Source organism: Poecilia mexicana, unplaced genomic scaffold (genome assembly GCF_051168715.1).
Source record: "Poecilia mexicana isolate PSO_F unplaced genomic scaffold, ASM5116871v1 scaffold_1, whole genome shotgun sequence".
NCBI classification, from domain to species: domain Eukaryota; kingdom Metazoa; phylum Chordata; class Actinopteri; order Cyprinodontiformes; family Poeciliidae; genus Poecilia; species Poecilia mexicana.
In genome coordinates this window covers 23334004-23348982 of record NW_028263370.1, presented here as the reverse complement: position 1 = coordinate 23348982, position 14979 = coordinate 23334004, and the positions used below count along the sequence as shown (strand labels likewise).

At 41.5% G+C, this 14979-nt stretch overlaps 1 protein-coding gene across 2 annotated transcripts in view; it reads right to left on the bottom strand.

The window, feature by feature from the left end:
• sh3pxd2aa (SH3 and PX domains 2Aa) overlaps window positions 1-14979 on the bottom strand; it is a 104175-nt gene that overhangs the window by 8511 nt on the left and 80685 nt on the right. The window contains exons 8-14 of one of the 2 annotated variants that reach the window (XM_088006661.1): window positions 9744-9857; window positions 6794-6877; window positions 2646-2763; window positions 1674-2074; window positions 1526-1540; window positions 1075-1124; window positions 812-931 (exon numbers count right to left, since the gene is read on the bottom strand). In XM_088006661.1, coding sequence (XP_087862787.1) covers window positions 812-931; window positions 1075-1124; window positions 1526-1540; window positions 1674-2074; window positions 2646-2763; window positions 6794-6877; window positions 9744-9857 — 902 coding nt within the window. The remainder of the gene's footprint in view (window positions 1-811; window positions 932-1074; window positions 1125-1525; window positions 1541-1673; window positions 2075-2645; window positions 2764-6793; window positions 6878-9743; window positions 9858-14979) is intronic. The other variant, XM_014985673.2, reaches the window with a different exon arrangement.

Sequence of the window (14979 nt, the reverse complement as noted above, 5' to 3'; positions counted from 1 at the left end):
TAAATCTAGCTTTATTATGCATTCATATGCACAGTGGACACAATCTTGAAGCGACAGCAGACACTAACATCCAGCTCTTCCTTCTCCCCACTCTTGGGGACTCAACCAATCAGCCCCAAAAATAAAATAAAGGTTCTCCTGCATTGGCTTCTTTCCAGTAGTATGTGAAGTAACACTGTGTCTGCTACTTCAGCTTCCTAAGCTGCATTTTCTTTACAATATTTTAGTTATGCTCTAGGAAAACATCTGTGGCACACTTTTCACAAATAATTTGGAGTTTTGTTCCACAGAAAACCCTGTGAATATCAAACTGCAAACTGGTTGGGATTCACTATATTGCAATAGGAGACACTGATTATTTACAAAGTCTATTTTAGTTTATTTAGTCTTATAATATTTAACATTCTAAAAACTCAAGCATTTCATTTCTAAATTCAAATATAGGGGCCTTGTTTTTTTAAGAGAGGACATTTTGGAGGAAAAAGCATTTAGAAAATGTATTAATCAAAATACTGATTGGTAGAATAATAAAAAACGGTTAGTGTACGACACTAATATGCTGTTAAATGCTAATAAATTTCTTCCACAAATGGCTCCCATGATGTTTAATGTCTTGTTTATAATCACGAGTCCCTCATGAAGCCCCCTAAGGGATCTCCAACAGAGTCATTATCTTTCTGCCTAAATCTCTGCAGAGGAAACTCTCCACATGATCTCATTAAAACGCGTCTCAAGGTCGCACTCCGCTGACATACATATGCGATCAGCCCTCTCTCATCTCTGCAGCAACACTCTGCATCTGTCCTCTTACATCAGCCTTTTGTCCTCCACGGAAACTGATGCCATCAGAGATGGAGGACTGGAAATCTGCGATGGTGTAATACTCTGCTTCCACAGCAGGGGGCTCTGGTGGCTTTGGTAACTGGAGACCCTGAAAGGAAAGAAGATGGATTCATGCAACCATTCATTATAAATTATGCAACACATATAAAATCAATATGTTTTACAGTTAAGGGGAAAAGTACGACTCATAATGTTTTTTTTAGTTAGCAGGGAGTTTGTGATTCGTCTCACCAAGTTGGCTTCTCTTCTTGGGGGAGGTTTCTGCCTCAGATTTGGAGACCCTGAAAAACACAATAAATCTCCTCAGTCTGGTCAGAGTAACAGAGCAGCAATAAAATCTGGTAAACAGAAACTTCACACAATGTTTGTTTGTGAGAGAAAACAAAACCCACAAAAAGTCTGAAAATCCTCATGATAGATCTACAAGCTGCGATGGAGCATTAGGGCCATACTGAGAAAAAAATGAACTTACTAGAATAAAGTCATAATATTAGAAGAATAAATACGACAGTACAGTCATGGTATCAGAATAAATTTGTAATATTATGATTCTCGGGATTTCATGGCCTTATTCCCATCACTTTTTAAATGTTTTCCCTAATACTCCATCATACCAAGCAGGTTAGTGTAGCAAATATAATTTATTTCATAACCATCATCACACACCACCAGTCGGACTTACCTACAGCTTCAAAGCCTACACACAAACAAAGACATTTTTTACCTTCTCATTCACAAAACTACTTCATCATTTTACAGCAGGTGATTCTCTGCTTTTGTCTCTGGAGTAAAAAGTCAAATAAGCTTCAAAGTTCAGGACATATCCTCACCAATTTCCACTCTGTGTGGAGCCACTCGTGCCACAGCTGGAGAGCCGGGCTCCCCTCTGACCTTCTCGCTCAGGGCAGAACAGGCAGCTATCCCCAGGCAGGGGCTGTTGGTGTCCCGGCCGGCGCTCAGCCTCCTGCCCGTCTCGGCGTTGATTTCTGAGTTATAGGGCATGGGCAGGCTGATCTCGCTCTTGGTGATGTGGCGCTCCGGCGTGTTGCTTCCCTCTCCGTCTGTCTGGATGTCCTTCTCGCTGACCGACTTCTTCTGCAACAGGTTGCTGATCTCCATGATGTTTCCGATGATCTCCACTGGGCCCGTCAGGGTCTTCTTACGAGGCGAGAAGTCGTCTTTTAGTTTCTTCAAGTAGGAGGCTGGGGCCCACCCCTCCTTTCCTAAATATCTTTTGGTGAAACAGACAAAGAAGAATCTTTTACTGTCTTGTCTTGATCATTTTCTCTCTGTCTGATCTCTACATGTATCCTTCCCAGATTAAACCAAACACAATGCTTTTCACAGGTATTAAAACTCCATAGAGTTGCTATAAAATGTACAAAAATAAAACAGCAACACATCCTATATTTTTTAATTGCTACGTTCTCCTACTCTAACTGTATGTTCTCTCAGCTTCTTGCTCATGTTTTTTGATCATGTTATCTGGGGTTCTGATTGGCTGTGGTTCGTCCCTCGAATGGAGCATAAGCTGCAATAATGCTGCCAACCATCATCTTCTTCTGCTATTAACCTTTTACTTTTCCTTCACACAGAAAGTACTCTGTTTTTTTTGTGCGTATGCTGCATTTTCTCCAATCCCTAGTCAGTCGTGGCAGACAGTCGCTCATACTGAGCCCAGTTCTGGTTCTGCTGGAGGTTCCTTCCTGTTGAAGTGGAGTTTTTCCTCTCCACTGTTGCTACATGCATGCTTGGTATGAGGGATTGTTGTAAGGTCAACGGCACAATTCTGGCTGACTAACCTGATGTACCACCAGCCCTCCAGGTTCTTCTGGATTACCTCCACGGTGACCCCTTTCTCAAAGCTCACTTCATCCGCGCCTTGGCTGGTGTACGGCTGGATCGTCAAATATTTCTCCTCTATTGAAGAAGAAGGGTGAAGAGTCAAAACAAGAGCAAGAGGTTTCTTTTTGGGTGAGAAATGGTAAACGGGACCCTTATTAAAAGCTCCTTCCTCTGGGTAAACTGTCATTTCTTGCAGCTGATCTAAGTTCTTTGGACCTTGGTGAAGCCTTCATCTCTGGAGAAATGGTTATTCCTCTTCAATTTGTGACTTCTCTCACAGAAGAAAAGATATTTGAGGTAAAATCTGTCTTGACTGGTCCCTATTTGACCATTACTCCTCTCTCACACTCTGCTACCCATCAAAGATCCTGTAAGGGAAGGAAATCCCTCCATGGGTTCAATTTATAAACTTGTGTTCATGTTTCTTTTGGCCGAGGTGCTGCATGTTTAGACAATAATTTCTTCTGGTTTCGGATGCTGTGCAGCCACAAGGATGTTTGCTCTTACTCTTTTACTTTTGGACAACTGTTTTGATGAGTGGTGGTTTTTGATATGGGCGACATGGGCAACCACCCAGGGCGGCTTTTATAAAGGTAAATTATCTGCAATATTCAGATCACTGTCTTCAATTCACTCCATCATGTAACTGACAGATTTGGATGTGATTTGGTCCAGATGCAGACCTGTGGTGACTGTGGGAAGGCTTACTTTTTGAAAAATGTTGCAAAAACCTGAGGGCATCATGAGTCTGATGTGTCAGAATCATGGTGAAAGTCTAAACTTTTGCACACCTTTAAGTCTGCTCTGGTGTAAGGGGAAACGCTCTTTATGACAGTGTTATTAGATTAGGTTAACCTAGAGGTATAAATTGTTTTGTAGCTATAAATTATGTGAATTCAGGCAAAGTTGTTGAAATGACCAAGTCGGCAGGAGGAGGAAGGTATGGGTCGGTTTCTATGCTGGTTTTTTTCCAAATTATGGACACACTGTTGTCTGTGAGTCATAACTGTGTCCTGCGTCCACAGACACATTAGCTTGACTTGAACAAGAAGAAGCCATGGCTATGTTCACAAAAACAACTTGGAAAACGATTGCAGTACACTGTCCCATTCCTCACTTCCAACGCCCATCATGGCACCCAACGTTCGGCTGGGTGAATCTGGCTCTAGTGTGCAGCACTTTGAGAGACGGGTATGATGAGAAAACGCCTTACAAATTCAGTCCATGAACTACTATCGCTTCACTGCTAGAGACTGCTCTAAGCATGCCGGATCCTACCAAATCAAATCATTTTTTCACTCCTCTCTGGTCCAGGTCTATGGATGTCCAAAACTAATCATTCCTCCTTCTGATCCACTTATTTATGCTTTTCCTAAACATAAAGGAGCTAACTGTTTTTGCAGACCCAATGCCTCCAGTGAAGCAGAGATGACAAGTCTTTTGCGCCATAAAATGCTTCAACCATTCAGCAGGTTCAATTAACTGAAAGTCCAGCAAGATGAGTTTGAATAGTGAAGCTGAACTGGTACCCAGTCGAGTTTAGGTCTCCAGGTTTAATGGCCTCATTCTCTGGTGGCGACAGCTAGCCTGGTGACTCATTTCAGAGGCTCTACGGAGGCTGAGGTTGGTGTGATTAAAACCAGTCTCCTGATTGGGCTGTGGCCCACTTTAGCACTTTTCCATAAGCTCATTCCTGGGCCAAGCCTCGGCGTTCTGGGAGACACATCTGGTGAGGTAAGAGTCCTGCACAGCAGCCTGAAGAACTGCTGAGGTGGATCAGATCAGAACGACGCAGGGAATGATTAGATGTTCTGCAGATCTAAAATTAGGTTTCATGAGACCTTCAGAAAGTCATGACAACTACTGATGGAAAATTATTGATCATTGCTATTAAGTCTGACAGCAGCTTAGCAATCTTCCACACAGAAACAGACTAAATTTAAGCTTTTCTGATATTTATTAATGAATTATACATCTCTACAAAATCAGCAGGTTTGTGGATAATGCTAAAAATAACACCTGATTCCCACATGTGATTTTCTGATTTCCAAGTAAACCACAGAGAGCCTAGTTTAATCTGCTGCTTTTAAAGACATCAGGATTCAGGGGGCAAAGCTTTACTTTGAGCTGAGAAGCTTTTCATGTGTGATGGAGAAAGATTTGAGATTTCTGTGACTGTGCTGAGCTCTGGCCACCCAATACGCAGCTGCTGGCACGATCCCAGAGCGAGTTGTTGTTGGCTGAGAGATGAGGATGCAAATGAGGTTGTTTACTTTAACCCTAAACTCTGAGGAAGGACGGGGGCCACAGGAGGAGCTGCAGCAGCACTGCAGGCCTGGTTTCTTACTGTGTGGAAACTGCAACCAACGTGCTGCAAACACTTCAAAACTAGATGAGTAAGAAGCGGTCTGCACTGAACGGTTTGTTGAAAAGGATAATGTTATCACAACGTCTCTGATCATGCAGACTGCCTGACAACAGGATTCAAACTGTCTAAATATTCCTGCATTTTGTCACAATATAAAATTACCATGTTTACAAATAAAAATCTGAAAACTATCTGTATGCCTTCATATTCTGCCCTGCTGAGTCAACACTTTGCCGAAGCCCCTTTCACTGCAGGTTTGGTGCATGTCTGGCTCCATCGTTGCCAGAACTGGTTCCACTGGGAGCTCTGAGCCAGTTTTACTGGAGCAAATTTCCCTTGGCCAGTGAGAGCTTTCTATTTTCCTGCAGCTCTGTTTTTGCTTTTGGTTTGACTTTTTACTCTCTGATGCTGATTACAAACTGTACCTGAGATGGTTGTGACAGAGAAATCAGCTCAAGTTTAGTCTGATTGGATGGGTAGCGTCTCTAAACATCAGTGTTCAAGTCTCCCCATACGTCCTCAATTGGATTTTTATCTGGACTTTGACTGAACCATTCAAACGCTGCATTCATACCAGCCCTGTTTAGTCTGATTTAATCAAACTCTAGCTCATTTGCCGGTTCGTTTGACGTGTGATTGCATAATCAAACTCTGAGGCGGATCAAAACAGCAAACTCTGATCCTTTTTGAATTCAGCTCGGTTGAAGTGAACTTTGAAACTTTGAGGAAAAACATTTTCTCTGTTGTGTGAAAACAACAGAGAAAATGGTCTATGGTCTTCTCATGTGGAAGAAAACCATAGACCAAATGTTTGGCACATTTGCAAAAGACAAAAGGAAAATCTTACAACCACTAAAATCTGAAACCATTCCATTTTTATCTGCATTTCTTGAAGTATTAAGTTGTTCTGAGGTTTTTGTATCATTTCCTTCAGTGGCTCTTGGTGCAGCGCCACCACAGGCGAGGAGGTGAACAGGTTGCACAAAGGGTTTGGTTGGTTTGACAGTGCAGTGTGAAAACAAACTGCATCAGATGAAAATATGACCAATGTTGCAGTTTTGGTCGCCGATCGAACGGAGTTTACCAAACTATCAGGAGTGAAAACACGCCTGGCTCGATGTTCTGCCAGGAGGCGAATTCTTAGGTTTGGGTGCACACAATCTGGACTCCAGGAGGTTTTTGTAGAAACTTTAAAACTTCACAGATCATAATGTTTAAACTGGAGGAAGTGTGTGACATTTGTTGAAATTCAAAAGTTTCTGAATATTTTAAAACTCCATAACTTCACCTGCTTCACAATGTGCACAACCTAAAAATATAGAAAACTTTAGATGCCATAATGTAAAAGCTTTCAAAGGTACCAAAACACAAACTCAGCTAAATTAAATTATTCAATTTAGTAATTTAATTAAATTTAATAGTTTAATTCAATTAAACGTTTAAACATTTTAAACAATGTTTATGCAGTGAAGTAAGTAGGAGATTTACAAAAGGTGCAGCACATTTCATTGTTTTCTTTAGGAAACACTTTTACACATTAATGCAAATTCAATAAAATCCTGATGTGATTGAGCCATAATATCCTGATGATTTGTAGATATGATTCATAAGACCAATGCTGATCTCCAGGTGAATATGTAGGAGACATGCAGGACTCTGTCGCCTCCTTGTGACGCAGAAGCTGTTTGCTGTTGTTTGATGCAGGTTTTCATGTGAGGATTGTGTCTGTCTGTTCACCTCTGCTCTGCTGGCGGTTAACTATACCACCGAGGGTCCAGCGGCGGTCCAGCCTCTTCAGGTGAGCCTTTCTTCTCTTAGTAACTGATGATGAGCAGCAGCAGCAACCAAAAAACGAGAAAATAAAAGGAACAAAGTAAATAATTGGTTAGTGTAAGAAGCTTGGTTTGGCAAAGTGAAGAAAGAAAGTTTTGTTAGGAACTGAAAAAACAGATTTAAGCATAAAAGTGAAGGATTACTGGGCGGAAATGTCTTTCTTCATCTAGGAGGAACTTTAACAAACCATTAGTTATTCAGTGGTCTCCAGAAGTCATTTTGGGTTTCCAGTGGTGGGTGCAGCTAATGCTACAGCGCTAATCATAAACATTAATTTCACTAATGCTTTAGTGCTACATCAAGTCAGAGAACATGACAGGAAACGGATCTGCTGCGTAAACAGCCTTCATAACCTTCAAAATAAGAGCATGAACACAAATGTTTAACTACTTGAAGAGTTCTTAAAAGTCCATAACCAAAAGTTCAACAAAGAGGACAAAGGTTTACAAAACAGCAACATAAATTTCTGCTTTATAATTTATCTGGAAAATTTTATTTAAGGGAAGCAAAGAGCACTAAATGTTTTCAAAGTTAGCAAAAGCCCTAAAGCACTAGACAAAAAAAAAGCTCATTAGCAACTAGTGGATGTTAATTACTTTGTTTTGAACATTTCACAAGTCCAGTATAGAAATGTACTGGACTGCTTCCAGTCTGACTCTCTGAGGTCAATTTACCAAGAGAGGTGACTTGGTAGAGCCTCAATGAAACCCTGGACCTCACCTGGATGAGGCATATTCAAACCAGTCCAATCTGTTTCTCAGACTTCAAATAAGCCTTTTGTTCCTGAGAGGAGGCTGGATGATGAACTAAGAGACGAAGTTACATCGGGTGTTTGTCTTCTGCAGCAGTGCAGCAGCTTGAAGGGGAAATAAGTAGCAGAGCTAAAATCTGATGCTCCAGATTTACTGATCCATCCACATTTCAACTCAGACACATTGTCATGAGATGTGAATCAATACATCTCCTGACAATTAATTAAGTGGTACTTCTAACTAACTGAGCCATGAACTCCTGAACTTTCTCACAATCCTTTAGTTCAGAGCCTGTATGATCCATCAGAAGTTATAAAGTGATTAATCTGAGGGCATATGGAGAGCAAACATCAGTGAAAAGAAGAACAGGCGGTGAAAACTCGTCTTTTATCTGTCTTTGTGCTGTGGAAATCTAATTCCTTCTTTGTCTCTCAGCGTCTCGTCTTCCGCCCTCTCTTATCTCCCAAATGTTCCTCTTTCTCACTGTCCCTCTTCTCCTTTTGTCTGTCTCTGGTTCTTGTCATCTCCTCTCTCTTCTGGTCCCTCTCTGACTCAGCAGCATCCTGCTGAGCTCCACCTTGCTCCTGTTGACCTCCTAATTGAAATATCAGCTCAGGCACAGAGAGGAAATGTTATTTCGAGGTAATTTTAGTGGAGCTGTGCCTGTCGGTTTCTCTCCAGTGAGCCGGGCCGTCAGCAGAATTAGGTTATGGACCGCATGGAGATAATAAGATGTAAGGGGCAACGGTAATGTGAGGGAGGAAGATCAGAAATGAGAAGTGACGATGTGTGCAAACAGAGGAGCAGTACGAATGGAGGCACTGCCGGGATAAGACGGAGCAGAGTATCGATTCAGCTCAACGTCATTCTAGGATCTGATAGCAGCAGCTTTGATGAGGCTTTGCATCAACTTTTGACTTCCATTTTCATCTTTTCTGTCAATCAGATTATTACTGGAACTTGGATCCAAAGTACAGCTATAAATAAATGTAAATAAAAAGCTCAAAAAGACCAGTTTCCCTGGATAGACATACAAAAGGGGGGCAGCAGAGTGTGCTCCAACTACAGGGGGGTAACACTCCTAAGCCTCCCTGGTGAGGTTTATCCAGGGCCTCTGGAGCCGAGGGCCCGCTGGATATAATTCATAAAACTGAAACAGGGTTTTCTGAAGTTAAAACCTTTCTACACTGACAGACGGCTGCATCCTAAATGCACAAAGGAGCGTTATAGGAGATCCTTCCTCCCAGCAGCTGTTAGACTCTGACAGCAGCACAACCATTCTCTAAGAAAACACAGCCGAAGACAAACAGGTATCACATTTACCTGGTTAAAGCTTCCTCAAAGACAAAGTTAATTTAAGTGTCCAACTACTCCAAATTCAAATTTTACTCTAGTGAATAATGAGTTGGGATTCAAAGAGAAGAAGAGAGGAGCTAATGTAAGGGAGGTTTTGCACAATCTTCAGAAGCATGTAGTGACAGAGAAAAGGTGTGTTAGATAACCCAAAGGCAGCAAATGCCTTATTAAACTATTGCACCATCCTGGTTTCATTCAGGAAATAAACTGTTCAAATACAGAAAAGCTTTATTAAGATTTCAGCAGCAGACATGTTTGCATATTTGTGTGTTTGCATGTTATATATCTCAGTAAAGTTCCCTCTCTCTGAAAGTCCCAACTGGGGGGTGTTGTGACACAGTGGAGAAATACTTCATCCCAGCATTCAGACTAAACATTTGGGAGAAAAGGGTCACAACACAACGAGGTTCCTGCAGAGCTGCAGGATCCTGGGGGAACAGGAAGGAATTTTCTGTGGTGCCAAAGTACTGCAGCCCACTTTGGCAGCTGTCTGGTACAGTTTCACCATAATACTGCGACTGTGGCCTCAAAGGCTCCGAATGTGTGACTGGAGGTGTGTTTAAGATTAACTTTTAAAGACTGTTTTCAGGCTGAGATTTATATGTGGAAAACAAACACAGCAAAAACATCACGATTGAGAAATCTCTGCTTCTGCCCTGCAGACATTTCTCCCACAGCGAGTCAGCCACACTGACTTTTATGTGTTTTTGTGTTTTATGACTGTAATAATGTTTCTGTGAACAAACCTTCTCCGGTCCTGGAGGTGGCCAGATCCGAATCGTCTCTGGTTCCATTCTGGGAGTCCAGGTATGTGGCTGGGACCCAGCCCTGCTGCTCCGACGTGCTGACGAACCACCAACCTGAGGCACACACACCAACATCCCATTTTTACAACATCATTTTGATTTACACCAAACAATAATTACTCTTCATTTCTAAAGCGCTTTCTGCAGTACAGTGGCTGGGAAAACCGTCCAGAACCCTTGATGTGTTTCCCATTCTGTCCCGCTTCAACTTGAAATGTCCCATCAATTACAGTTACAAGTCTTTTGGGGTACGGCTCCTTTCACACAAACAAGATGAAAGTTTTGTGCAGTCTTTTGGGTAAAAAGGCTTAAGCTCATTTAGTCTGAATGGAGAGCCTCTATAAACATAAATTTTCAAGTCTTGCACCAGATCCTCAGCTGGATTTAGGTCTTGACTTTGACTAAGCCATTCTGAATGTGCTGTATTAGGATCATTGTCCTGCTGGAAGGTGAACCTCCACCCCAGCTCCACGTCTTCTGCAGGTTTCTGCCAGGTCTGTCCTGATTTGGTCCAACTCTGACCCACCGTCTTGTTCCTGCTGAACTTCAGCAGAAACGTTCAGGGTGGTGCCATCTTTCTGGTTTCATGTTACTCTTATTTACCAACTTGGTGACTTCTGACTGTTTTTTACTGGAGGTTACCAAAGTGAAAGGGGTTAAGAACAGATTCTTGCCATTTTTTAAGATTTTTATTGTAAACAGTGATTGATCATGTTTACTTTTGACATTCCTGTGTTGCCATGTAAAAAAGGTGAAATAGTTGAAGAGGTGTGCATACTTTTCAAGGCACTGCAGCTCATTACTTCAAGCCCAGAAGTTTGCTGAAGGTAAAAACTGCATGAAACATTTTGGCTTTCCAAACTCCAGTGTGACAAAGAGCTTTAGAGAACTCATGACAGATGGAGGTTTCACCCACTTGGAAACATCTTTTCATTACGAAACCAGATTCTGAAAAAACACTGCAGAGAACACGAAGCTGAAGTGAGACACAAGTCAGCAGAGATTTAAAAACACTCAGACTGAATACACCCTGCAGTTTTCACAAAACATGGTAGCTGAGACTTTTTAATGCCAGTTTTAGAGGCTCTGCAGTGATTTTAATCAGGAATAAAATCATAACCAGGTTGGCAGCTGCCAGACTGACACCCAGTTACACCTCATTTTCATCCATCCAGACTTTTTCCATGCTCCATCCTAGCATCAGTCATGGTCCTCTGACCCATGCAGATCCTGACGCCACACCCAGGGGGCTCACCCTGGAGCGGGACGGCGGGGTCATGTCATGATGCTGCCATTTTGCCAAAGCGTTTGGAAACAAACTGTTCTCTCTGATGTCATTGAGCTGATGCACCAGCAACAATGACGAAGTGAAGCCGTGACACAACCTGCTGCCAAACAGCAAAATAAGCTCCATTAGATGAGCAGCTGCTTATGAAGAAAAGGATCAAATGTTCATCCACATAAAGCAGAAAGATTTTACCCTACAACTGCAAAAAATGTCACAAACTCAAAGAAATTCATAGTTTTAAATGTTGAATTAGTTGCGTAGTCCATCCAATGAGCAAATATTTAGTTTATAACATCAGCTGTCACAACTTGTTATGCATAATTCCAGCAGGAACATGAAATAATTCAGCTGTTCGAGGCGCTCAGTGATTAGTTTCTGTTTCATGATAAAACAACATTGTAATATATACCTAATGTAATCATTTATATACTATTTTTTGTAATCTAAAGTATTCATTTGATTTAAAGTTGAATATGCAAAACATATGCAAATGACTTACAATTTGCACAATTAACCCTAAATTTTAACCAGTTCCATTTCTTAATTCCCTGACATCATTAAAAAGCAAAAGAACCAAAAAAGATCTTCATTTAGATCAGTCAGCTCATGATTGAACCAGAAACATGTTTACATGAAGGGCTGTCATCAGATCCTCTGGGTGGAGCTGGAAGCCGCAGCCATCAGTCCTGGAGGACGACATGAGGCTCCATTAGTTGCTTCTGCAGCGTCTGGCTGCAGCCCAGCGTGTGATGCATTCTCCCAATTTCTGCCATGCAGTCTGACATGATGGCTGATTCTGTCTGAGGCAGGAGCTGAATTATATGCACACCACAGCGCTTCTGTCTGTGCAGAGATTACAGCGACTTGAGGAAATATCCTGGAGCTCCACTGAATCCACGGCTTTTGGTAACTCCTCATCGTGAGCCGTATGTTTACTGCATGGATCCTGGATTTCTCTCACGATGGTTTTATCTGACAACCATCTGCTCTGACTTTCTCTGAGAAACAGTGAATGAATGTGTTAGCACAGCAAAAGTGACAACATGAAAGCCATGGATGTCAAACAGAGAATCCAACAGTTGGTCACAGGATGTATTGGCTGAGAGTGAATCAGCAACTCATGCTCCGTTTTATTATCACCCAAAAACACATCAGGCAAAACAGACAGGATTTATGAAAGATTTGGAAAGTATGACTTTATCACCGACTGAATGATAAAAACTAATGCGACTAAAAGAAGAAGTTTTTGTTTCATAAATATCAATTTGTAATTTGCTGTTTGGGATCCATCAGTCAGAAAAGTTCAATCATGAGCTGAGTTTTTGAAACACAAAACATTTGTCCTCTAAGTCCCACATTAACCAGGTTTCTAGGACGTCCTCCTTCAACCTGCACAACATTGCCAAAATTAGAAATGTCTTGTTTTGAAACAATGCAGGAAAAATAGTCCATGCGTCTGTTATTAAGGCTGAACTAACTCTTTACGATCAGATTGTTCTTGAAAGTTGTCTTCTGATCCTAAAATGCGTCAGTAAAGGGTTGTGATGAAAGTTAAAAGGGCTGTAAAGTGTTTTATGTTCACTTTGTTGTGAATTATGTCGTATAAATGAACTGAAACTGAGTTAAAGCAAATTATATCAGCCATAGAGGAACACTTAATAAAAGTTTGACTTGGGAAAAGTATTTGTGGAGAAGTTTGATGCCTAAACCACCCAGACTGTGACAGCTGACCTTCACACGCGCCTAAAATCCCACTGAAATCCCATCGTTCCTGGACTTCCTGTCCATAGCGAACAGAGCTTAATTCAACCCGAGGGCCTTCAGACGAACCGAGCTGCTGCACGGTAGCTGCAGAGGCTCATCCAGCTTCCCACAGCCGCCGCAGCTTTCTGCAGAGACGCTCCAGATTCTTCTGGTTTCAGGATCAATTTACAGGAAATTACCTCCAACGCTTTGACAGTTAGATAATCCTCATTAAATGTTACAACAAAGTCCCTGGGTTGGGGATTACCACTGAGTGGTTCCTTAACAGACATCCTATTGAAGCCCAACTAACTATCCATGATACCTATGATAGTAACTACCATGATAATGAGAGCAGAAGAAGAAAGGCACATAGGAGACAGAACTATGTGTCTGACTTTGGTCAGAATATTAAGGTTTTTACTTTATGACATCTTAATGAACATGTTGTTCATTTACAGAAACTTTTTTACATTTTAAATTCTACAGATCTGAGGATGAGGCCTCTGTGACACCTTCACTTTTCTGGCTGCTTCATTAGGAATGACAGTTCTGTTATTGACCCAGTTTGGGCCTCCAGTTGTTGGTCCTCTGTTGGAGTTCATGGTTGAAAGACTTGCAAGAGCTGCAAACAAGCCCAGATCATCACCCTCCACCACTCTGCTTAACAATTCATATGAGTTTTCCGTGTTAATATGTTGAGTGATGTTTTTACACACACAGGTGAATTAATTAACTGCTTGTGGCTCCCAGACATTCAGGGTCTCCAGATGTGATGGAGTTTTAACACAAACCAGTGATGAAGAATTGTAATATTTGTTTATAGAGAATAAGATGCTATTGAATATTATTTCACAGCTTCATGATAATTAAACAATTTTAAATTGCTTAACTTTTGAATATAAAGTAACTAATAATTTTACTTTGTAAAAGTGCAAATAATAATCTTCATAGTTTGATTGTTGTGTTACCATAGTTACAAACTGAATGATACAAATGTTTGTTTGTTTTTTTACTTTGTGTTTATTGCATTCAAATCCATGTAATTAATCAAAATCAATGTGTTATCTGCATCTCCATTTTAATGATTTATTAACATATTTAAAAAAATGTCTAACAAATAAATTACTAAAACATTTTGTGAAACATTTATTAATGTTGTAGTACAGTTAATTATTTTAACATGTTTTTATTTATTTAATTTGATTTCATAATCAGGCTCTTACTGGTTCCATCCATGAAACAGTTTTTTTCCAAACACTCCAGGCAATAAAAGCTCTGCCTGGCAGAGAAAGCTGCTTGGTTCATATGAAACAAATTAGGGCTTTTATAGCCCGATTCAATGGAGCTTCAGAAAAATATGAAGAATCGAAGCCACCTGTGAGAGAGATATGCAGGTTCTGCAGAAACAAAAGGAGGAGCTGGAGCTCTTCACGTCCTCCTCTGCGTCAGAAGCAGAACGATCTATTCCTCCCACTGATGGAGAACCGAAGCCCCTGCACAACATCAACCCTGGCAAGTCTGAGCATCACAGCTGCTTCATCTCAGCTGGCCAACGCAGGCTACTGCAGAGATAAACACGCTAAGTCACGTCAAACTGTTGAAAAGATAAAACCGCAACAAGCTGCTCAGCTACAGTAAAACTGCAGATGTTTTAAACAAAGTTAATGTGATAGATACTGTTCTTGCGTTCCTTAAAAACTCAAAATAGAAACTGAATGCAAATGAACCTGTCTGCTAACAAATACAAATAAACAAAGAGAAGCTGCCAGACAGCCTCTGTATTACGCACACACACACACACACACACACACACACACACAGGCAGGACCCAGGCCGCCTGTAAATCCAGCTCTGGAGAAAGTGGATTCGATAAAGGCAGATAAATGAGGACCAGAAGCACCGCCGCCGACTGCTCAAAGGCAGAATGGTTGGCAGATGTATGTTGGGAGAACAACACAAGCATGCAGCTGTGAGAAGAAAGACAGAAACGCAGCCACAGATTGGCAGCGTGGCGAATGGTGGGCCAGCAGACCGATGGACCAGTGGACCGGTGGACCAGGGGACCGATGGGTCGGTGGACTGGTGGATCATCAGACCGGCAGACCGATGAACCGGTTGGCCCGGGTCTGGGAAAAATGGACT